Raw genomic sequence first — 23,305 nt, 5'->3', positions numbered from 1 at the left:
TTCTTGGCTCAAATCTCTAGGTGTACAGGGAGTCACAGAAATCTCCTGTCCTCAGCATGCCTCCCACAGGCTTTTCTCTGCCAAGGAGAATGACTTCACCTTTTACAGATGAGGCTCCAAAACTCCATCCCCAATTTTAATTCGGTTAAGAACATGATGCAGTGCTTGCGAATGAATAGCCAAAAAGGTAGAAGGGGGCTGCATGTAAGAATACTGATTGGGTCATCAACCAGATTCTCCAGACGGTGCCGAAATCGTTCTGCACTGCATCAGCCCCTAATCCAGAGAGACCAGTGGCACCGATGCGTGTTCCCAGGATCTGTATGTAATATTTCCATTGCGTTCTTCCAAAGGAGAACTAATAAAATGTTGGCAATCACAGAGTACTCATGTTTCTATCAAAAACTCCTAAATCATACTAGTCTTTGTAGAAAAATAAAACTAATGACCACTAACAGTGTTCACAACCTAAAAATACAGAATTAAAAGACAAAGGTCTAGCTGGATGACCTGTTCACATTAGGTATTTTAAAAGACTGTTCACGTCTGTAGAGCTAAAGATACATTCCGGTAAGACTCGCCATTCTAGCCCCTGCTCAAAACCTTCCCCAAGTCTTAACTTTTTTTTTATTCCAAAGAGTTCAAGGCAAAATGGAAAAATAATGGCTTTGGATTGGGACGCTGGAATAGTTTTCACTCATAGGATCAATTAGTACAGATATTTTACTAAACTATTGACTGCACTTACTGAAACATTCATTTAAAAGAAAAGTGCAGTTAGAGGCGATAGGATTGCTGGCAATTTATAATCCTTTTCTGGCAATGTTTTCTATCCCAAGAGCCTCACAAAGAATAAGCCACAGTTCTGTTTCCCTTCTCCTCTCTAACTCTCTAGAAATAAAAAAAAGCTGGCAATGTAAAACTCCTGGAGGGGTGGTAACTTTCAGGGAAGGAATACAGATGAGTAAGTCAGAAGTGAAAGCCTAGAAACCTAGATTTTCAAAATATTTGATATTCGGGATTTCATGACAGTTCTGCGATTAACTCAGTAGAAACACTTCATGAACAGGAAATGTTTTCTAGTCATCTGTATTAGCAGAAAGTGATATAGGAATTGGAGGAGACTGGCCGCCCCACCCTCCCAGACCCCACGTCAATCATGAAATCAACATAAAAGTCGCTGCAATCACGCCTGTAATCCCAGCACTTTGGGAGGCCGAGGTGGGTGGATCACGAGGTTAGGAGTTCGAGACCAGCCTGGTCAATATGGTGAAAACCCGTCTCTACTAAAAATACAAATAAAAATTAGCGAGGCATGGTGGCACGCGTCTGTTGTCCCAGCTACTCAGGAGGCTGAGGCAGAAGACTTGGTTGAACTCGGGAGACGGAGGTTGCAGTGAGCCGAGATCACACCCCTTGCACTCCAGCTTGGGCGACAGAGTGAGACTCTGTCTCAAAAAGAAAAAAAGAAAAAAGTAGCTGCAAAACTATTAAGTGTCTTAAAGTAAACTTTGTTAACTACAGACATAAAGATGTACATGGAGGTTCTAGTATAGGTCCATCTAGATCATTTATAATATTTTACATTAAAGCATAAGCTCAAAACTATTGCTGCTAATGCTTTCGTTAGAAAATATAACAAATACCAATAGAGCACTCTGTACTGGTAAAAATAAATTTTATAACTGTACATAATCTATAAGTGCTCCGATGTCCAGCCATGGACATTATAATTAAAATGACCGAGATGAATCCCATCCAGCATGGAGTGACTCAGCTCACTGCAACCTCTGACTGCTGGGCTCAAGCAATCCTCCCACCTGAGCCTCCTGAGTAGCTGGGACTACAGGTTTGCACCGCCATGACTAGCTAATTTTTGTATTTTTTTGTAGAGATGGGTTTTCATCGTGTCACCCAGTCTGGTCTTGATCAAACTCTCAGGCTCAAGTGATCCACCTGCCTGCCCTGGCCTCCCAAAGTGCTGGGATTACAGGTGTAAGCCACCGTGCCCAGCCCCTAAGTATCTTTTATATTATAACACAGCTCCCAGGCTTACTTGGTTCTACTTCAATTATAGCAATTTATTATCATTCATTATTTTAAGCCTTTTCTCTCTATATATTCAGATCATACAATAAAGTAGATTCAATTCCTACCTGCTTGGTTGGTTGTCACAGTGACAGAAACTGATTGGTCTGGGCTAGGGTTATATTTGGACACTCCATTCACAGCCCAGATTTCAAAGGTGTAATTGGTATGAGCTAGAAGGTCCGTGATGGAGACTTTGGTGGTCTTCAAGCCATTCTGCTGTGGGGTATAGTGGACCCCACTTCCACAGGGTCGGCACTTGCTGGGGTCACCAGCTCCACATTTCTTGCATACCACATTGTAGGAAATGTCCTGGCGGCCACCTGTATTCTGAGGGCTACTCCATTCCAAGTTCACAGATGTCTCGTTGACATTTGAAATCAAGTTCAGGGGAGCAGATGGTGGACCTGGAGAAAGAAAACCACATCATCAAGAAACCTCAAAGTTTTCTTAAAACTCATTTTGCAGGCTGGTCTTGAACACCAAGAACCGAAATATTCTTTTGGAATCTCTCAGGGCTTGTATTATTTTTTGCAGCTCTCCAAAGTAAGGCAAACCCACTTGGAAAGCAAAAAGCAAATCAAGCCAGCATAAAAGATCTTTTAAAAGAACAATATAATAGAAGGCTGTTACGTAAGTGTCATTCTCTTTCCTGCGCAAACAAACAAGGCATCGGTTGTCACTTTGAGATGTGAAGCAACTCTCCAGCAAATGGGCTCCAAGCCCAGGCTTTCCCTCTGAAGTGGCAGAAAAATATCATAATTTATCTAGTTTCCATCTTATCATCTAAAAAAGCGAAAGTGATTCTAGTTCCCAGGGCTGTTGTGAGACTCTGACAAATTAATAGTTACACACCACTTCTGAAGATAAACTGTAATTCCTAAGTACAGCATGTCATCAATAGCAAATAAAATTAACAGAACTGTAGAGATGTGCCTCTGCAGTTCAACATGGCAGTGGAGGGTTAAGCTGTTGATGGGTAATTAGTAGGAACTGGTTTAACGCAGTTGCAGAGCTGTTGAAGATAGAGCTGTGGAGAGATGGCAGGGGTTTTGTTCAAGGCTCCCAGACCCCTCCTCCTGCCCTTTAACTTATGCATTCCCACCAACATCCAAGAGTTTCTGAAATATGGGTGATGACAGTGGTTGTTATGAAACAGAACAACTGATCATCAACAGCATAATGGATGGTTAAAAAATAATATTAATAATAAAAAATAAGACTGTAGATCATGATGAAACTCTTGTTTCTTGATGTAGATTCGTAGATTCCTTTCTTTTTTTTTTTTTTTTTTTTTTTTTTTTTTTTTTGGTGATAGAGTCTCGCTCTGTCACCCAGACTGGAGTGCAGTGGCGTGATCTCAGCTCACTGCAACCTCCGCCTCCTAGGTTCAAGCGATTCTCATGACTCAGCCTCCCGAGTAGCTGAAACTATAGGTGTGTGCCACCACACCCGCTACCTTTGGCAGGGTTTGGCCATGTTGGCCAGGCCAGTCTTGAACTTCTGATCTCAAGTGATTGGCCCACCTTGTCCTCCCAAAGTGCAGGGATTACAGGTGTGAGCCATTGTGCCCGGCAATGATTGGTCTTAATACGGCAAAAAAATTGTGACACAAACTGCCTTCAAGTGGAAGAATCAGGCTGGGAGAAGGGAGAGGGAATTTTCTTGGTCTGAACCAGTTCCAAAGGCTTAAAAGGTAGCTGTGACACTCAAATGAGACATATCTACTCAGTTTGACAGTTGGAAAGCTATTTCTTTCTTATTTCAGTCTTCCAAGAGATGAGCAAAATTAGTTTTTTGTCCGTTTGTTTTGTTTTTTTGAGATGGAGTTTTGCTTTTGTCATCCAGGCTGGAGTGCTATGGCGCAATCTCGGCTCACTGCAACCTCTGCCTCCCGGGTTCAAGCGATTCTCCTGCCTCAGCCTCCCAAATAGCTGGGATTACAGGCACACGCCACCATGCCCAGCTAATTTTTGTGTTTTTAGTAGAGATGGGGTTTCACCTTGTTGGCCAGGCTGGTCTTGAACTCCTGACCTCACGTGATCCACCCACCTCGGCCTCCCAAAGTGCTGGCATTACAGGCGTGAGTCACCGTGCCTGGCTGCAAAATGAGTTTTAAGAAAACTTTGAGGTTTCTTGATCACTGTTATCTATACTACTTCTAATGTAATTGGAATGACTACTTTGCAGGAAATTAGTACAAGTTTCTCAGGAAAAGAAAGTTAACAGGAGGCTTGCATGAACTTGGATGAGCTTTACCTAGTCTACCACAATGAAACATACTGTTCCAAAATGGCTGTTGAGATAGAATTGGAAAAGGTAATCCATAAATAAGGAATTATATTTAATATTTATTACTTAGCTTGCAGTGATTAATGGCCAATTATATTTTTAGTGGTAACATTTAATAAGGGTAATTCACTCTCCTCTCTTTATACCACTTATTGAAGACTTTATTTTAACAAGGTAAGCAGGTCTTCCCAAACTCCCCTCGGGACTAATTACCAACAACCTCTTTAAGCATTAAGATCAGCTCCCCATCCTTGCAACTTAAAAACATGCAAACCTTTAAAACATTTCACAAAAGTGTTGTCAAATTTGTATTAAAGGTAAGATTATTTCACAGAAGTCCTCAGAGAGAAAATACAAATTTCTTTCTTGTTTAGATTTCAAAACTGCATTTACAGTTTTTAGCATGGTAACTGGAATATAATGACGAATGCTTCTTGAATAAAGGAAGTATATAAAATCACCGACTCTAAGAGCCACATAGGATGTTAAAATCATTTGGACAAATACCCTTATTTTAAAGACGAGGAAGCTGAGATCTGGAAAGTAAATCTAATAATACTAAAAGTTCATGCAATCTAATTAGTGACAGAATTTGACTGAAATCCAAAAGTACTATCTGCCATTTGGAGTTATTTTTATTCCACCATGTGTTCCTCACTAAAGGTATAATGATAACAAAATGAAAAATTTCAGCCACAGTTTGAGAAGGCAAACATGGAGAAGGCAGTGCGCTATCTTCAGCCCTGTTTTAATTCTGTAATGCTTGCCACCATAGTGAAATCCATTACCAGTCTGCAGCTGAAGCTGACCATGGCTTGGTTTATAAAATGGGTCAGTCATTGGTTCTTCTTTTGCTGTGGCTTCCAGGGTTAAATAAGAGTGACTCTGAAATCCATTAACCTCCTTGCCAAGGTTCCTGGTCCACTTTCACATGGGAAAATGTGACACAATGAATCAAGCACCACAGAAGCAAAAAGTCAGTAATTAGTATGTAGGACGGGGCATGGCAGTGTCGAAACAGAGAAGAAATGGAGCAGAAAACTAAATGGTTACAGGACTCAGAGATACAGCACTGCCACGTGGAAAAAAAATTATAAAGATGCTGCAGGGTTTAAAATGGAGGGCTGGCACAAAAACACATGCTAACCTAGGGCAGCCTTCTTTCTGTGGGCAGCGCTTCTGAAAGAAGGCTCTGGAGTGGATGCTGAAGACTAAGAATCAGGCAAACTAAAGTTCAATGCTGGTGAATTGTACTGCGTATGTTTTATGCTCTGCTATCACAGAGAGTGACAGCTTTGTGGGGACATCATCGCTGCCTCAAAATTGGAGTATAACGAAGTCATATGATAGAGTGGAAAACAAAGTATAGAAAATCCATCCAATATGACGACGATGTTGGTCTGGAAAAAAACCTGGGAGAGGACACACGCTTTAGAAATTATAATCATAATGGTGGTATGCTGTGCTTGTGGGATTGTGGTTTCTGTTTTTTTAAACTCCTGCCAATTAAAAGATGATAAATATATAAGTGTGTTTCTCATTTAAAGGGAGGGCCCATCTCCTCTTTAGGAATAAAAGTATTCTATTCTCAAGACAATGAGAAACAAATATGGACTTGAATACAGCCAAAAGCCAATCTGAGCCTGTAGTTATACTGAACGGCAACATCTTCATAAACAATTACCTACTGAGATAGCTAAAAAGAAGAGAAAACTGGTATTCTGAGTAATCTGAGCTCTCTTTTAATAAATACAAGGCATCCAGAAGTAAAAAACCTAACTCCGATTATTTTTTCTTTCATTTATGTAAGTATTGTGTCTGGCTATTTAGAAGCAATTGAATTTCTGACACAGTGATTGCCTTTGTCATCAGAAATATGTCCACCTGCGAGTAAGTCTCCAATTACAAATATGAGGTTTATAACAAAAAGGGCTAACTGTTCTACTTGTTCTAATTTTCTAGTCTCCACATCTGAATCAACCCTATTGCGTACACACACACATCAGGTAGCTTGAGGGTCACTGTGAATGGCAGGATTTTACTGTTTTCAAAACTACCACTACTAGCCTCAGTATAGGACTGACATAACACCAGTCCTTATGCTTATGGCATTGTTTGACATTTCAGTTCCTTATTTCCTTGCCCGCTTTGTTTGTAACATATAATAGTGTCTTGCTACTTACACACCATTCCATGTCTGTTTCTATCAACAGTATACGTGCTCCTCAAGAACTGATGTCTTGGCCGGGCGCAGTGGCTCACACCTACAATCCCAGCACTTTGGGAGGCCAAAGTGGATTACCTGAGGTCAGGAGTTTAAGACCACCAGCCTGGCGAACATGGTGAAACCCCCATCTCTACTAAAAATACATTAAAAAAGAAAAAAATAGCCCGGAGTGGTGGTACATGTCTGTAGTCCCAGCTACTTGGAAGGCTGAGGCAGGAGCATTGCTTGAACCTGGGAGGCAGAGGTTGCAGTGAGCCAAGATTGCACCATTGCACTCCAGCCCGGGTGACAGAGCAAGACTCTGTCTCAAAATAATAATAATGATGATAATAATAATAATTGATGTCTTTACCACTTCCCGTTTTCTACCACGGTTCTTCATTCAGAAATCTCAGAGCATGTTTGATCAGTCAATGAATGAATGAATGAAAAACTAACGCAGTCCTTTAATGAATCTTATACCCACCTACCTGCAATGTTACGAAGTGTGTGAATTATGCAGCCTTCTCTGAGCCAAAGCTGTACTAGTCAGCTTTTCACATACAGATTCATTAGCTTTATACCTGTGAAGTAGTAACTTGGTGTAACTAGTTTATTTCAATTTCCTCTTTTTTTTCATTGTTTAGAATTACCTTGGAAAAAGCAGAAAGGGCTATATATAAAATATTAGTGGTTACTTCTGCTGGGAGGGATTGTGAATCATTCATTTATTCAAAAAACATTTATTGTGCATCTAGTGTTTATCACCTGCTTTAGAGGAGAGAGGAAAAATATGCTTATTCGTTTTGATAACTTCCTGATAGTTGCCTAGATAGCTGCAGGAATGGATAGGGAACCTGGGGGAAAAGGCAGAGACTCAAGGAAACGAAATAGGGATTATATGTACAGTGGATGTCAGAGCAAGCACCTGCCTTGTCCTGTTTTTACAGCTGTGTAACCAGTGACGGCTGGGAATTTGAAATGTGGGTTCTACCAAATAAGGTTTTATCAAATTGGGATTGGTTATTACACGTTTCTTCCTCCACCGCGATTTCAGGTGGTGATTTACTCAGACATGAAAACTTTATCTCTGGGGAAAACCTCATCTCTGAAGAAGCTTAATTTTAACATTTCTAAAAGTAGACAGGTATTTTCCTTATTAGTCTTCATGGAACTACAGCTTTTGCCTTTAATTTTAATTTTTTCACCCAAATTAAGACATTCTAAAATATTAGATTGGTGCAAAAGTAATGGTGGTTTTTGTCATTACTTTTAACGGCAACTACTTTTGTGCCAACCTAATATGAATTAATCAAATGCGGAAGTGTATTTAAGGGAACATAAACATCCTTCCTTTACATTTTTCGTTGTATTTGTAAATTTCTCATGAAATTCACATATGAAATTCACATATAAGCCTGGGATTCTCTCTGTGCCTCCACCCAAAAATCAAAATAGTATGTTCAACTATTTTGAAGTTTTCATATTTAGTATGCCCTTTACATTTGTAATATAATTTAGTGGCACAGATATTAATGGTAATCCCAGAAACAGAAGTCAAATGCAGTAATCTTTAGTTTATAAATCTCTTGCACAGGGGCCAGCATAATTTCTCTGTAAAGAAATTTTATGATCTGGCCAGAAAGTAAATATTTTAGGCTTTATGGGCCATCTCCTCCCTGTAGCAACTACTCAACTCTGTTATTCTATCTCCAAAGAAGCCATAGACAATACCTTAACAAATGAGCATGACTGTGCTCCAAGAAAACCTACTTGCAAAACTAGGTGGCAGTTAAAATTGACCTTCAGAGCATTTCATGCTATTGAAAACATGATGAAAGCAAGGTATCTTCTTTCTAGGAAGACGCTCTCTGGCACCCTCAGAATTCTGCACATAATTCTAGGAACTAAAAGCATACCCTGAGCCTATCTAAAAAGCTCAGTCCAGGAACTCCTATTTATATAGCCCAGGTAACAACTCTGGCTGCTAAAGCCCAAGTTAGACCTACCTTTATTGACTAAGGAAGGAATAAAATGAGACATATGGCTTATTTCTTGAGTTTCTCATTGCTTTGAAAGAATTGGGCACTGAATGTCTTGCCATTGTAGATACAGTTAATGAACATCCATTCACTTTACTGGTGTGAAATACTTTCTGCATTACACAGCAGGTACCAGAGAAAGGTGCTACAATGGGTAATTATTATTTTCTAGTGGGATGTCACCTCATATTCAGTTTACAGGAGTTTGACAGTATTAAGCCCCAAAGAAACTATAGCCACATTATAGTAGATACATAGGACTATCATATCATATTATAAAATATCACATCATATCATGTTATATTATAAAAGGATTCTTGATCTTCCTTTACCAACCATGTGTTCTTCTCTGGGAAAAAAACAAGCTTCTGGAAATGAACCACATACTGTCAATGTGACATTTAAGAAGGGCAATATTCCAAGCATAAAAGAAAATTCCAGTAATTCCACGTATCTTACTACTTTCCTCTCATGAATTAGACTAAAATTTCATTCCTGGGTAGTTTAGAGAACACAGTTGTTGGCTTATGTCATGATTTAAAGTAGCCGCTTTAGGACAAGCCAGTATTTACATATCCACATGAAATCCGTGTGAGCCTTAAAAACATCATTTAGAAGCCACCAGCCAACACTGAACCTAAAGTCACAAATGTCTCCAGTGTGACTACAAGTTTGGTATGAACCATTCTATGGAAAGTCCAGGCACCCCGTGTACTCTACCTCACACCCAAAGTCAGAGAAAATGCGTTTCTTTATTCTTACAGGAAGCAACTGTAACTTTAGTAAAAGATGAAAACCTGCTATGATAATTGTATTTCGAAATGGGTTTGGCAGAAACGGGTTCTGTCAAAGGGCTTAAATATATGTGGATATACGGTACAACGTGCCATATAAACCTAAAAATTCTATTTCTCATAAGAACTGGAATTAAAGTGCCAACAGAATGCAAAACTGTGGAAAAAAGCAAGTCAACTGTAAAACTCACATTGTTAGCAAAATTTTGCACATGCAACTCAAAATACCTTGGAGCTGGTAGCTCTCCTTGGAATTCCCACTCCCGGCCCTTTGACTAACTGACTTCTTATCCCTGGAATAGTTCTCATTCCTGACTACTCCATACAAACTGAAATCCTCCGTTTCCCTGTTCCAATGTACCCAATTGCATCACATTTTTAAAAATGTCCTTCTTATGAGAACCTTCAATTATCTTGTTTATTCACTTGTTTATTGTTTATAGTCCCATTAGAACATAAGCTCCAGGAGAAGAGGAATCTTTTCTTTTTCAGGTTTATGAGAATATCTACAGCCTTCAGAGTAATTCCTGACATCTAGTAGATACTCAATAAGTATCTGCTAAATGAACAAATGAATGAATGATGATGCTTTAGCCCAGTCCAGCTCACTAATCAGAAGCATCACTACCATAGCACTATGGCTGAGCACAGTGGCTCATGACTGTAATCTCAGAACTTTGGGAGGCCATGGAAGGTGGATGGCTTGGCAAGCCCAAGAGTTCAAGATCAGCCTGGGAAACATGGTGAAATCCTGTCTCTACAAAAAAATATAAAAATTAGCCAGGTGTAGTGGCACGTGCCTGTAGTCCCAGCTACTTGGGAAGCTGAGGTGGGAGGATTGCTTGAACCTGGCAGGTGTAGGTTGCAATGAGCTGGGATTGTGCCACTGTACTCTAGCCTGAGTGATGAACTGAGATTCTATCTCAAAAAACAAACAAACAAATAAACAAACAAACAAAAAACCCACTGTCATAGCACTTTTGTATGTCACAAAAGCTAAGCAAAATAATAATCATGATGACAAAGAAAGAAATGACAATCGCATGCCAAAATGTAAAAAAAAAAAGAAAAGAAAGAAAGAAAATCAAATCTGCAACCGAGGTAAGAGGATAGCTAATAGAAAAACCAAAGTCTCTGGTCTCATGTGATACAGTGGTTTCCAGAGCTATCACAGACATTTAATACTTAACTGATTTTTAATCGCCATTTTAAAATTCAATGCCTGGGCTATGAAATTCATTCTGGATGGGAAATGGAGCACCCCAATTAGCATGGGCAGAAAGGTAACTCTCCCATGATCAATGTATTTAAGCCCTACTGTCACCTCACTAAAATGCCAAGGCAACCAGTCCAACACATATCTTAGAGGAAGCACCTTGGGTCTGTAGTTCCATTTCCTAAGGCTTCATTAATCATGTACAACTTTTGGTCTGTCAATAGCACTTCAGCATCTTAGCTGTAAAACCCTTCAACCCTTCAGATAAGCCTTTGTTGTTAATCTCTCTCCAGCTGAAAGACAGGTTATAAGGCAGAGTCAATGTGGTGCATTACGTTTTGACTCTGAAATAAAGCCCATGCTTCCCCCGACATTTGTATATGTTGCCACCACTAATTGCTTTCTCCCAGTGCTATCTGCTGTGGGTTAGTTTACATAAAGATGGCTGTTTTAAAGACATCCCTCCTGACATATATGAACAGTGCATAACCTCTTATCTTGGTGGTTTATGTGTTTTAACAATGAAGACAGCCAAGCAGGGCTGTCCATGATTAAACCAGAACCTTTCGGATGCATCAATCACTGTTGCTGTCATGACAAATTCTTGGCTTCCTATAGAGGTTCATTTCTTATTGTGAGACTTTCCCATAACCTATTTTTCTGGTTATATCTCTTTTCCCATTCTCCTTTCCAGCAATCTTTGTCTTTTCTTTACTGGGTTAATTAGCGGTTTGGTTTCTTTTTATTAGGATGACTTGTTTATGGCTGAAGTGCCTTATAAATTCTCAGTTGAACATAAGAAAGCTACAATGCCAAAGACCAAGAAAAGTAGAATTGAGTATTTCATTTTTAAAATTATCTAGCCTGTGCATTACTTTACTTTTCTTGCAAAGCACTTTTTTGTATCTTATTTAATAGGCACAATCAAATCTGACAAAAAAGTATTTATTGTTCACACCAATCTGATTACCAAAAACTAAGATAAGAAAAGTTAAGCAAATCACCAAAATTAAGACAGCCAATATGTGCAAAGCTATGATCAGAAACCCTGACTCCAAGGCTAAACAACCCTGCTTCCCTTTCATAGAGATATAAATAATAGAAAGAAAATAATAACCCATAATTACAAATTCTTTTTGAGAATTGGGTAGAAAGTTTCCAGCTTTCTCAATTCACCCCAGAGTTCAAGTTCACCTCACTTCCCTGCCCTTCATGATGATGACGGCTAGCTAGTATTAATTCTCAAATGATCCTATTTTATCATTTTCATGGGGATTATCTTTTCTGCCTTGTTCCTACTTTCTGTGCAGGAGAGCAGTCAGGAGTTTCTATTAAAGGTTCTTTTTCTAGGTGGAAGATCACAGGAATAAGGCGAGGGGCAATTATATCTCTATAGCAGAATCTCTCATAAATCTAAATGTTGATAGCAAAGAAGATACCCTGGGCTCAGTGCGGTGGCTCATTTCTCTAATCCTAGCACTCTGGGAGGCTGAGGTGAGACAATTGCTTGAACTGGGAGGCGGAAGTTGCAGTGAGCTGAGATCGCACCACTGGGAGACAGAGTGAGACTCCATCTTAAGAAAAGAAAAAAGAATCTACCCCGTTCTCACCCCAGGGGATCTCAGAAAAATGTGTAATTAACCCTGTTTCATAGAAGCATGTGGTGAATAACGACTGTATGACTTCCATGCATAGTGTCAAAAATGGCATGCAGAAATGACAGGACTCGGTCAATAACAAGCCACTCTTAATTATTCACGGTGGTAGAAAAATTGTAATAACCTGGCTAAATGGCATTGGCAGATTATTCAAGCCTTCCACTTGGGCATATATTACTGTCCCTTGAATCTTTGCATTTTCCAGTGGAATCCACAATGGGCTGTTTATGGCTATAAAATGAGGAGTATGTGGGGGGAAAAAAAAAAGAGGAGGCTAAAACAGCATTGTTCTTTTTAAAAGAATTCAATGAGATGATACCTGATCTTTATGAAATATCATGAAGCTCTTGAAATTTTGGAAACAGCCAAACAGCAAATGATCATTCTGGGGTCTATCTAGTGCCTTCGTTGAAGCTCACCTGGTGATCTTTCTCCTTCTATCTTTAATTTTCTTCAAACAAAAACCATCCACTTTGTTGTCTAGAGGTACTTTTTCCTATTAGTAGCTAAAATGCTGAAAGGCAATCCAAAAGGAAGAAACAAGAATGTGGTATACTCACTAGCTAATGTCAGATGTTGAACTACTAAGATCTAACTGGAGCAGCGGCATACGTTGACGGCTGCATCTGAATCGTCCAAATGTCTTTGGTTGCTTTGATCAGTTTGTACAGTCCATGGGACAGACACATTAGCTGGCTTACCAACTAACAGGCAGCAGGACCATATGTTCTGAACTAAAAACCAACTATGTAATCTGGCAGTGTGGGGGAGTTGCTGTCTCAATTTGAGTTTTTGTCCTATGACAAATGGAATGCAGTATGAAACTACACTATTACATTGCAAATTTGATAAATGACATGGAATGAGAAATTCCCCTGGAAAACTTGGATTTGGAGATTTTTCATAAAAATATGTTCATGAAAATGATTGATTGCATGAATGATAAAATGGCTAGAGATCAACCAGTGAATCTTCTGAAACACTTTCATTAATGACACTTTGGGAATCTTCGGCCTTTGTTCTCACTTTTCTAATGAGTCTTTCACTAGAGCTAACTGCACCCTCACTGACCTATTTCATAGAATGTATCCCTCCCCCGTCATTATATGATTAGTTACTTGCAGCTCTCTAAAGCAAAAAGAAATATGCTTTCGGGTGGATAAAAAAAAAAAAATGTAGTTTACTTGAAACTGAAGGCTGCCTTTTATCCTATGGTTTATACATCAAAGCTTCGCTCTAGACGTCCCTCCCCAAATCCCTTAGCCAGACTGCTAAGCATGTAAATCTTTGGGGTAGTGAATTGAACAGAATATCAGGAGCACCTTCAAGAGCTTGTTTGAAAATGGATGTGAGACTCCCAAAATTAAAGCACTTAAAAAAATAAAAAATAAAAAAAATAAAAAAGGAAAAGAGTCCCTCCCTTCTCCTGACCTTGGAAACAAGTAAGGACGATGTTATTTTAATTTGCATTCAAATTTTAACACAGTCACATAGCACCAGTGGAATCGACACTGGGTTTCCACCGAAGATTGCTCATCATTTCATTATGGTTCATTATGTTGATAACTGTCAGAAAGCATTAGCAGCGAGGGCTTTGAGTAATAGAACTGAAATGGTAATTTTAAAACAATACACTTTCTGGAGGAAATACAGCAGCGCACTAAATTCAATTAGAAAAGGCAAATGTAGAGACAAAGTAAGTGATGTTTGTTGTTTGGAACTTGGCTGTTTCAATTTCTTGATAACGTAAACCTGGAGAAAGCTTTTTCAAATCAGGACCTCCGGTCATAGATCTTAGTAAATCTGCCCTCATTAGCTCTGAGCTCTCCTACTATAAATTGTCTTAAAAGCTGCAATTTTGGAATATTTTCGGCCACGTCTAAGTATCAATCAATCACTCTTTGTTTGTTTGGCACAGCTGACTGAATTATTCAAGGCCGTTTACTTGGAGACAGATTCGTGAAGGTCCTTCAAGTTGGCAGTCTAAAATAATAATCTCTCATTTACGAAGTGTTCCCAATCACCAGGCTCCAATAAGTTTCATCAAACAAGTTAAATAAGGAGCACCTGAAAGCACGAAGACAGCTTTCCAATAGAAAAATACGAAAAACTACTCTGGTAATAGTGCTCAGAAGTCAACGGGGCAAAATGACAGATGAGCTACGTTTTTCTAGATATGCAAAGCCAATTTACTCCCTTCATAAGGTACTTTTCTAGCACATTTTGAAACACAATAAGGGGTTGGAAAAGAAAGTTACCTTAAGGCTGGGTGCAGTGACTCACGCCTGTAAATCCCAGCACTTTAGGAGGCCCAGGTGGGCAGATCACTTGAGGTCAGGAGTTTGAGAGCAGCCTGGACAACACAGCGAAACCCAGGCTCTACTAAAAATACAAAAATATTAGCTGGGCGTGGTGGTGCATGTCTGTAAATCCCAGCTACTCGGGAGGCTGAGGCAGGAAAATTGCTTTAACTTGGGAGGTGGCGGTTGCAGTGAGCTGAGATAGCGCCACTGCACTCCAGCCTGGGCGACAGAGTGAGACTCTGTCTAAAAAAAAAAAAAAAGAAAACAAAAAAAGAAAGTTACTTTAAATATAATATTGATTTAGCTTCCCAGCGGGGGAAAAGAATATCTTTCTCACTACAATCATTGAACAAGCTAGTACACGACTAAGAAGTCTTCCTGCAGGGGTGTGTGGTTGACCACGCCCAGCCCTGCTGATAACCAGACTGCACTCCAGAAGAAAGGGAAAGGGAAACAAGGAGAAAGAGATCTGGAGAAGGGAAAGAGCTACTTATTTGAAGAGTTAAAGGACATTAATTTCATTAATAAAAATCACATCAAAATCCCTGTTAAGAAACGATTCATAAAATAAAAATCCTGCCATCAGCTTTAATGGCAGCCATGAATGTGCAGAAATAATGGTGCCTGTTCTGGCAATGTTGCCAAAAAAAAAGCCTCTGTTGCATCTCTTGACTGATACAGATGTCTAAGATGAACATTTACATTTCTACTCTCTGGCAGTAACTTAGTGAGGATTCTGGAAGAAACAAACAGCAAAATTACAAAGAAAAATAATTCCACAGTGAGTGCATCTGGTTATGTGATTCTGCTCAGGTTGGATTTTCTTCATACAGGAGACAAATGAAGTATTCCATTTCCATTAATGGAGAACGATCAGAATCCATGAAATACGTTTCTAGAATCACCACTGAGCTGAAGAATAGGTCTGAAAGTTACAGGCATCAAAACAGAATCTCCTGTCTCCTAACCGCCGTGGGGCAGGAAATGTAAATCCTTGCTGCCTAAAGATGCTTTTACAGATCAGGAGCTTCGGCCTCACCTGGGAACTTGTCAGAAACAGAATCTCAGGCTTAACCTCGCTACTCCTAATCCCCAGGTGATTTCCATGTGATTTTTGTGCATGTGGATGTTTAAAAAGCTGTTCTAAACTCCCTGTTCTAAATAGTTATGGGCTATTTTCTAGAAAATGTTCAGATGGTGCTTCCATAGAAACATCTCAGTACATCTCACAGGCAGCCATTTATGTTAACCTAACCAGAGACTCCATCAAAAGTATTCCCAAAGGTAAAGTTTGTTTACGATTAAATTCTCTGAAGCTCTCCAGCAGTGTCAATGGTGCAAACTTCCTAGGCAGTTTCCTTCGAAATTAGCCAATGCTACTTGTATTCACCTGGTCTAATCGTTCTCCAAGTGAACAAAAACCTGATTTTACAAGCCAGTGGAGCACAGTCTCTCTTTGGCTAGAAGAATGAGTCTCAGATAGTGTGTTTTATTTCTTCATTAGTGTGCCGTCACAGTGAGCGATCACTAAATGCAGGGCTGCATAAGAATGCTGGGGTTAAAGACAGCATAATGAACAAAGAAGGTGCCTGATTATCATGGCTGTCAGCACAAGGGAATTGGGTTTGTCACCTGGCTTAACCAACTGGTAAGAACTGATTAGAGGCTGGAATCAGTTTGAAAGGCTCCCTGATGTTATGCTTCTTCCCATCCCCACATCTTGTCAAGAGAATCCGATAAAGCTGGGGGCAGGGTGCAAGTGGGGAGAGTTACTCTGTGGGTCATGTGAACAAGAGGGTCTTTGAGAAAATCCCACTGTCTTCTCTATGGGAATGTGTCCTACAGTATTGTCCAGTAGAACTTTCCGTGGTGATAGGAACATTCTCTGGGTCTTCTGTCCAGCACAGTCTCCACTAGCCACAAATGGCTACTGAGTTCTCAAAATGTGCCAAGTTTAAATAAGAACCTGAATTTTAATTTAATGACTTTAAGGTTAAATAGCCACATGTGTCAAGTGTCTACTGTACTAGAAAATACAGGTCCACTATATTCACTGGGAAGGGAGATGTCGAGAGGAAGAGCCATAGGCTAAAAATCAGAATCCAGTTCTGCTGCCTGACTTACGACTATATCTATTATCAGCAAAATATAGTCACTTCCCTGATTATCCCTATCTCAGAGGAAGTCGTCAGAAGCTCATGCAGTTAATGTTTAAGTTTAAAAAAATATTTACAAGTTTAGTTCTGTTGGCTGGGTGTGGTGGCTCATGCCTGTAATCCAGCACTTTGGGAGGCCGAGGCGGGCAGATCACCTGAGGTCTGGAGTTCAAGACCAGCCTGGTCAACATGGTGAAACCCCGTCTCTACTAAAAATACAACAAATTAGCTGGATGTGGTGGCGTGTGCCTGTAGTCCCAGCTACTTGGGAGGCTGAGGCAGGAGAATCACTTGAACCCGGGAGGCAGAGGTTGCAGTGAGCCAAGATTGTGCCATTGCACTCCAGCCAGGGTGACAAGAGCAAAACTCGGTCTCAAAATTTAAAAAAAAAAAAACAATGTAGTTCCGTTGGAGAGGTCTGAACCTTAACTGTACAATAAATTAACAGGCCGATTTTTGAAAATACTGATGCCTGAGTCCTACCCACCCCCCTAGAAATCCTGGGGTACAGGGCAGCCATCAGTAATTTAATTATGCACTCAAGGGTGAAAATCACTGATAGAGAAGCAGTGAGATATGCTGTCAACCTGCTGTGGAGGTAGTCTGGGGAAGGAAATGACCAGCTGGAAATAAAAGAGAAAGAGAACAAACATTTATTAGATCCCTATCAGGTGCCAGACCTTTGCAAATATTTTCCTATTTCATTCTTAAAACAGTCCCAGAGGTAGATGGTGAGAATTTCAACTTACAGATGAGGAAATTGGGGCCTGGGGAGGGTAAACCCTCTCTCAATATCACAGTGTTGGTCAGTGGTTAGAGCCAAGGCGATCTGATCAGCAAGTTGATGGCGTCGCCATCAGCACTTTGTTTCCTCTTAACTGAAGTGTTGCATATAAAGTAAGTGGGATGTGATCACCATTAACGTAGTGCACAAGGCCGGTGCAGTGGCTTACGCCTGTAATCACAGCACTTCGAGAGGCTGAGGTCCATGGATCACATGAGGTGAGGAGTTCAAGACCAGTCTGGTCGATAGAGTGGAACTCCATCTCTACTAAAAAACAAACAAACAAAACAAATGGGTGTTGTGTTGGGTGCCTGTAGTCCCAGCTGCTCAGGAGGCTGAGGCAGGAGAATCACTTGAACCTGGGAGGTGGAGGTTGCAGTGAGCCAGGATCACACCACTGCACTCCAGCCTGGGTGACAGAGTGAGACTCCATCTCAAAAAAAATGAATAAATAAGTAAGTAAAGTAATGTACAAGACCTTGAAGTAGTGAAGTGTAGGAGAAGGAGTTCCAAGAGCAGGTATTTTCATGGACCTTTTAACAATGACACAAAAAGCCACTGGCCTTCCTTCCCTTCACCTTGTGGAAAATGGCTTCTGAAACATGCAAATGTTACTTTAATTTTTAGGTTTTTTAGTCCATCCATATGCTAAAATCAAATTTTCTCCTTTTCCCCTTTGCGTCCTTAAGATAAAGCTAATAGCTTTTCCTACAGAAAAACACAATTCCAAGGGCTCAACTACCACACCCTTATTACACATACATCAAATGTTCTAGCAGCACAGATGTGGCCGTCTTTGGAGGTTTCCTAAATTCCCAAGTAGCAATACTTGGTAATAAAGTGATGGGCACACGTTCCCCTTAAATGCTAAACAGGTCGGCATCACGAGACTGAAAAATACCTGGGAGAAAGAGCCAGGCCCTCCTGCCATCAGAGATAAATTTCATGACACTCAAAATACAATCAAATCTCAGCCTAGAGAAGGCTTTATCTGCATGGAAAGTAAGTGGGGAAGTACATGATGCAAACTGAGGGCAGTCATCAAAACGTCAGTCCCAAACACTTCCCCTTGAGTTGACTATTGTGCCCCAGATTCCCACAAGAAAATTGTTGGTAGCAGGTGTGGATAAAGGTGGGGAGTTTATTATTAAACTAATCACACAAATGGAACATAGCATGAAAATATTTACATTGGAAAAGAAAAAGGTTGGGACTTAAGAGTTCAAACAAAAGTGGCCACCCAGAGAAAGTACTTAGTCTATGGAGGAACAGGAAAGGGAGAAAGCAGAAAGAATCCTTGCCCATTTACAGTTTTTCTGGTTTTTTTTTTTGTTTTTTTTTTTTTTGTTTTTTTAACAGGGTATTTCTTTTGTCACCCAGGCTGGAGTGCAGTGATGTGAATGCAGCTCACTGCAGCCTTGACCCACTGGGCTCAAGCGATCCTCCTGCCTCAGCCTCCCAAATAGCTGGAACCACAGGTGAAAGGCATCAGTCCTAGCTATTTTTTTTCCTTTTGTCTTTTTTTCTTTTCTTTTTTTTCCCCTAGACAATAGAGTCTCCTCTATCACCCAAGGTGGAGCGCAGTATTGCAATGTCAGTTCACTGCAACCTCTGCCTTCCGGTTCAAGTGATTCTTGTGCTTCAGCCTCCTGAGCCGCTGGGATTACAGGCTCACACCACCACGCCTGGCTAATTTTTGTATTTTTAGTAGAGATGGGGTTTCGCTATGTTGCCCAGGCTAGTCTTGAACTCCTGACCTCAAATAACCCACCTGCCTTGGCCTCCTAAAGTGCTGGAATTATAGGTGTGAGCTACTGCATCTAAACTTTTTAACAGTTACATCTGAGGCTGACCCTAGGATTCTCCTTAACTCTGAATGTTTCTGCTTGACTTGGGACAGCCAGCAAGAGAATCTCCCAGCAAATAGAAACTGTGTGAGTCTTCAGGTTGTACAACTCTATCCAAGGTAGGTTGTGATCCTGGGCATGTTCCTTAACATCTCTGAGCTTGCAGTTACCTTTTCTATAAGATGAAGATTACATCTACCTTACAGATTTCTCATATTATGAACCAAGTATTAAGATTTTTTCAAGTACCTATTACATTACCTGGGCATCATTATAAAATTGTCATCATCATTATTATCTCTCATTATGAAAGAAACTCTGGAGGTTATAGCAATTTGAATATAAAGTCAGAGACCTGGAGTCTCACTCCAGTCATTTTAAAGATAGGACTTGATTTCCCAGTGGCCCAAAGTGCTCAAATACCCAAAAAACGTTTATTTGCAGGGTTGTTAGCTCCAGATTGGCCAAAATACAGTTTGTAGTAGTTAGGAAACAAAATAATAATACTGATAATGGTAACTGAAGCTAATATATGTGTGTGTGTGTGTGTGTATGTGTGTGTGTGTGTGTGTATATATATATATATATATATATATATATATATATATATGTATTTTTTTTTTTTGAGACACAGTTTTGCTCTTATCACCCAGGCTGGAGTGTAATGGTGTGATCTCACCTCACTGCAACCTCTGCCTCTGCCTCCTGGGTTCAAGTGATTCTCCAGCCTCAGTCTCCCAAGCAGCTGGGATTATAGGCGCCAGCCACCATGCCAATTAATTTTTGTATTTTTAGTAGAGATGCGGTTGCACCATGTTGACCAGGCTAGTCTTGAACTCCTGACCTCAGGTGATCCATCCACTTCGGCCTCCCAAAGTGCTGGGATTACATGCGTGAGCCACTGCTCCTGGCCAAAGCTAAAATGTATGAAAGTGGCATCATCCTATGCGATTTACATAGCACATAAACAACATAAGGCTGTTTAACACCAACAACCATTAGGAGGTACTGTTATTAACTCCATTCTCCAGGTGAGAAAACAGACTGAAGAGACTCAACAGTCACCCAGCTACACAACAGGCTGGGAAACAAACTCAGTCTGTGGAAGGTCTCTGAGCTGAGCCAGAGGCTATCCCCGCCAAGCACAGATTCACCTAATGGAAATTCATGGGCCCAGTGCTCCCTGTTCCGATCAAGGTCACAGTCATTGTAGGGTCTGTGAAGCCCCAACGGTACGTGAAAGGTATGGTAATACCTAGGAACACTGTCCATATAAAGTGTGAGAAAAGATTTCTTCACTCCCGTTCTTCATACCAAGCTTCCCAGTCTCATCCATTCATTAACCCAGCATTTATTAAATGCTATCATTAAACAAGCATTTATTAGGATTTGGGCCTAAGTGCTATGAATACAAAACTATGAGTAGAGAAGGAAGAGGTGTAATGACAACATAAGCAATGATCTCAGTGCACACTGAGCTGTCCTTTACAGACTGAAACCACATTCCCAAACCCTGCTGTCTACCTGTTTCTTCTGCCAGTTGTCAACCTTCCCCGAGTCCTCAGTGCAATGGCAAAGCCACTTATAAATTCCAATCTCAGCTCTAATCACACTGTCCGACAACCTCTAAACAGTCAATCTCTTCTCCACCAAGTAGTCTGTAGGCAGCTGTGCACACTGAAGGCAACCAGAAACAGTGGGAAAGATCCTTTCTTTTTACAAGCATTTCCCGGGCTATGATTGAGAAAGGATGCATGTTTGATCTCAAGTGGCCCCCGTATGATTATCCTGGGAGAAGATCTGGCAGTGCCTTGCTAGGTGTTAATGAAAGCTGTTGGCATCACAGGAATGAGAGACAAGCATACAACTTACGGGTGCAGGGCATAGAGGCAGCATCGTTGTCAGCTCTGAAAAAGCCTCGGTCACAAGTGCACGAGGTGGCTCCTTCCCAGACAGAGTAGCTGTGGGGTGGGCACTTGGCACAGGTGGCATCCGTGGAGAGAGCCTTGTAATATCCAATTTTGCAAGCTGCAGGGAAGAAGAAAAAACCAAACAAATATAAACCACTGCAAATACAGCAATGCAAAAATGCAAAGCCACCTCCTTGATTCAGAAGAAGGGTGACATTCTTGCTGATCATTAGTGATCATGTGGCTTGAAATGCAGGTAATGCAACCAAAAACATTCATTGAGTATAGTCGTTCTTTAAGGGCCATTAACATTTCTGGTCAGGTGACAAGAAGTGCAAGGGAAGAAATTTTCTTAAACCTGGCAGAATCAAGTAAAAGCACAGCAAAGTTTACTGAACACCTTTCTATGTGCCAGATACCCTTTATACACATTATGCTGCTTAATTCTTACAGCACCCCTTTTCTACAGGCATTACCTCTACCTTAGAAGTGAGGAATTTCAGCTTTGAGCAGTTAATTGCGGGCACAAGACCATACATCTGGTAAGTGTCAGCACCCAGCTTTGACCCCAAGTGTTCTGCCCTCAAAGCCTGTATGCTTAGTCACATGCTATGGAATTTCAGAGTGTAGCCTTTAGCCAACCAGTGGGAAGTGTATCCAAGAGCTAACAACAAAAAAAAACCAGTTTCTGCTTATTTCCTAATTACTGCTACAGAAAGAACCAAATCAAAAGATCAACAAAGGCAACCAAGTAAAAAAGACGAGTGTGTAAGGCACGGGTCACAGTTTCAGGGTGAAATAATAACGACCATCAACTGTAGATTTTGGAATATAGTATGTTAAGATTTGTTTTTTGATCAGTGAATATTTTGTGTCTATTTTCGAGTTCATAAAACCCTCCTGCTTTTCCCTCTTTCCATTTTTCCAGCACCCTTCCCCCTCAATGCACACACCTCCCAAGAGCCTGGTGTAAAGAACACGGGCCATACAGTTTTTTATACACCTTACATGCTTTCCATGACTTCATCTTCATAAACATCACACTGACACTGTCATCATACTGACACTAAGGACTACTTTTACTAGTGTGGAAAAACTCACTAATTCTGGGGAAACTCATCATAAAAAATAATGACTACTTGCTCCCCATTCTTTTTTCTTCCCCTAAGGCTTTCATGATCACCTCTCAAATCTGTCTCGATCCCACATAAAAATTGACCAACACCATCAGCACTAAACCCACAGAGACAAGGCCATTAAGAATAAAGTTATTTCATAACACCAGAGGTTTAAAGAAAATGTGCCAGTAACCCACAATCTTTCCAGCATAATTCACTCTCATTGCTTTTCATTCATCATGTCCTTAGGACGTGTCTATACTGTCAGAAACAGCAGTGGGGAGAAGGACCTATCAGACGTTGGCCTGGCAGCCAAAACAGAACAACCAATGCTAGCAATGCAGCAGAACTTATTGAAATGAGTACTAGAAAGAGATCCATGCAACTGCTTGATTCTCTCTGGAAATAGGGCCATCATCTCACTGTCGCTACTCATCCATCAAGCACCTGTATGGCTTCCAGCTGAAGTCTGTTCCACCCACTCGCATATCCTGTTGGCATTTTCTTAATCATACTCTTGTAATGGCAAGCGGAAAGGGAATTTAGCAGGGGCTCAGGAAGGCACACAGTTACTTCACTCTTACTAACTAAAGTTGTTTATGGAATTTCCTTTAACAAGCCAAAATTTTATGACGTGTGGAGCACCGACAATAAAAGCCCTGGGAGATCAATCTCTCCCTTATTTGCTTTCCTCTTTCACTGGACCGGAGCATCTTAGAAAAACAAGTTGCTCCAATGACTGAGATTTATGTGTCTCAAGTTTATACACATTGCATAATTAGATAAGGTTCAACTTGCAAGGTGCTTTTTTGGTCATGCTTAAGATGGCCCTAGGGTTTTGATTAAAATCAGAAACCCTGACTTTGGCAGGAAGAAGGACTGGGGGTCAAG

At 40.5% G+C, this 23,305-nt stretch overlaps 1 protein-coding gene across 1 annotated transcript in view; it reads right to left on the bottom strand.

Annotated features, from left to right (window-relative positions):
- The window catches only part of EPHA4 (EPH receptor A4), a 154,276-nt gene that overhangs the window by 62,430 nt on the left and 68,541 nt on the right, over nt 1-23,305 (bottom strand). The window contains exons 4-5 of the mRNA XM_030916812.1: nt 21,259-21,414; nt 2,157-2,495 (exon numbers count right to left, since the gene is read on the bottom strand). Of these exons, the coding sequence (XP_030772672.1) occupies nt 2,157-2,495; nt 21,259-21,414 (495 nt within the window). The remainder of the gene's footprint in view (nt 1-2,156; nt 2,496-21,258; nt 21,415-23,305) is intronic.

This window comes from Rhinopithecus roxellana, chromosome 14 (genome assembly GCF_007565055.1).
Source record: "Rhinopithecus roxellana isolate Shanxi Qingling chromosome 14, ASM756505v1, whole genome shotgun sequence".
Lineage (NCBI taxonomy): Eukaryota > Metazoa > Chordata > Mammalia > Primates > Cercopithecidae > Rhinopithecus > Rhinopithecus roxellana.
This window is presented reverse-complemented; position numbering and strand designations above follow the sequence as displayed.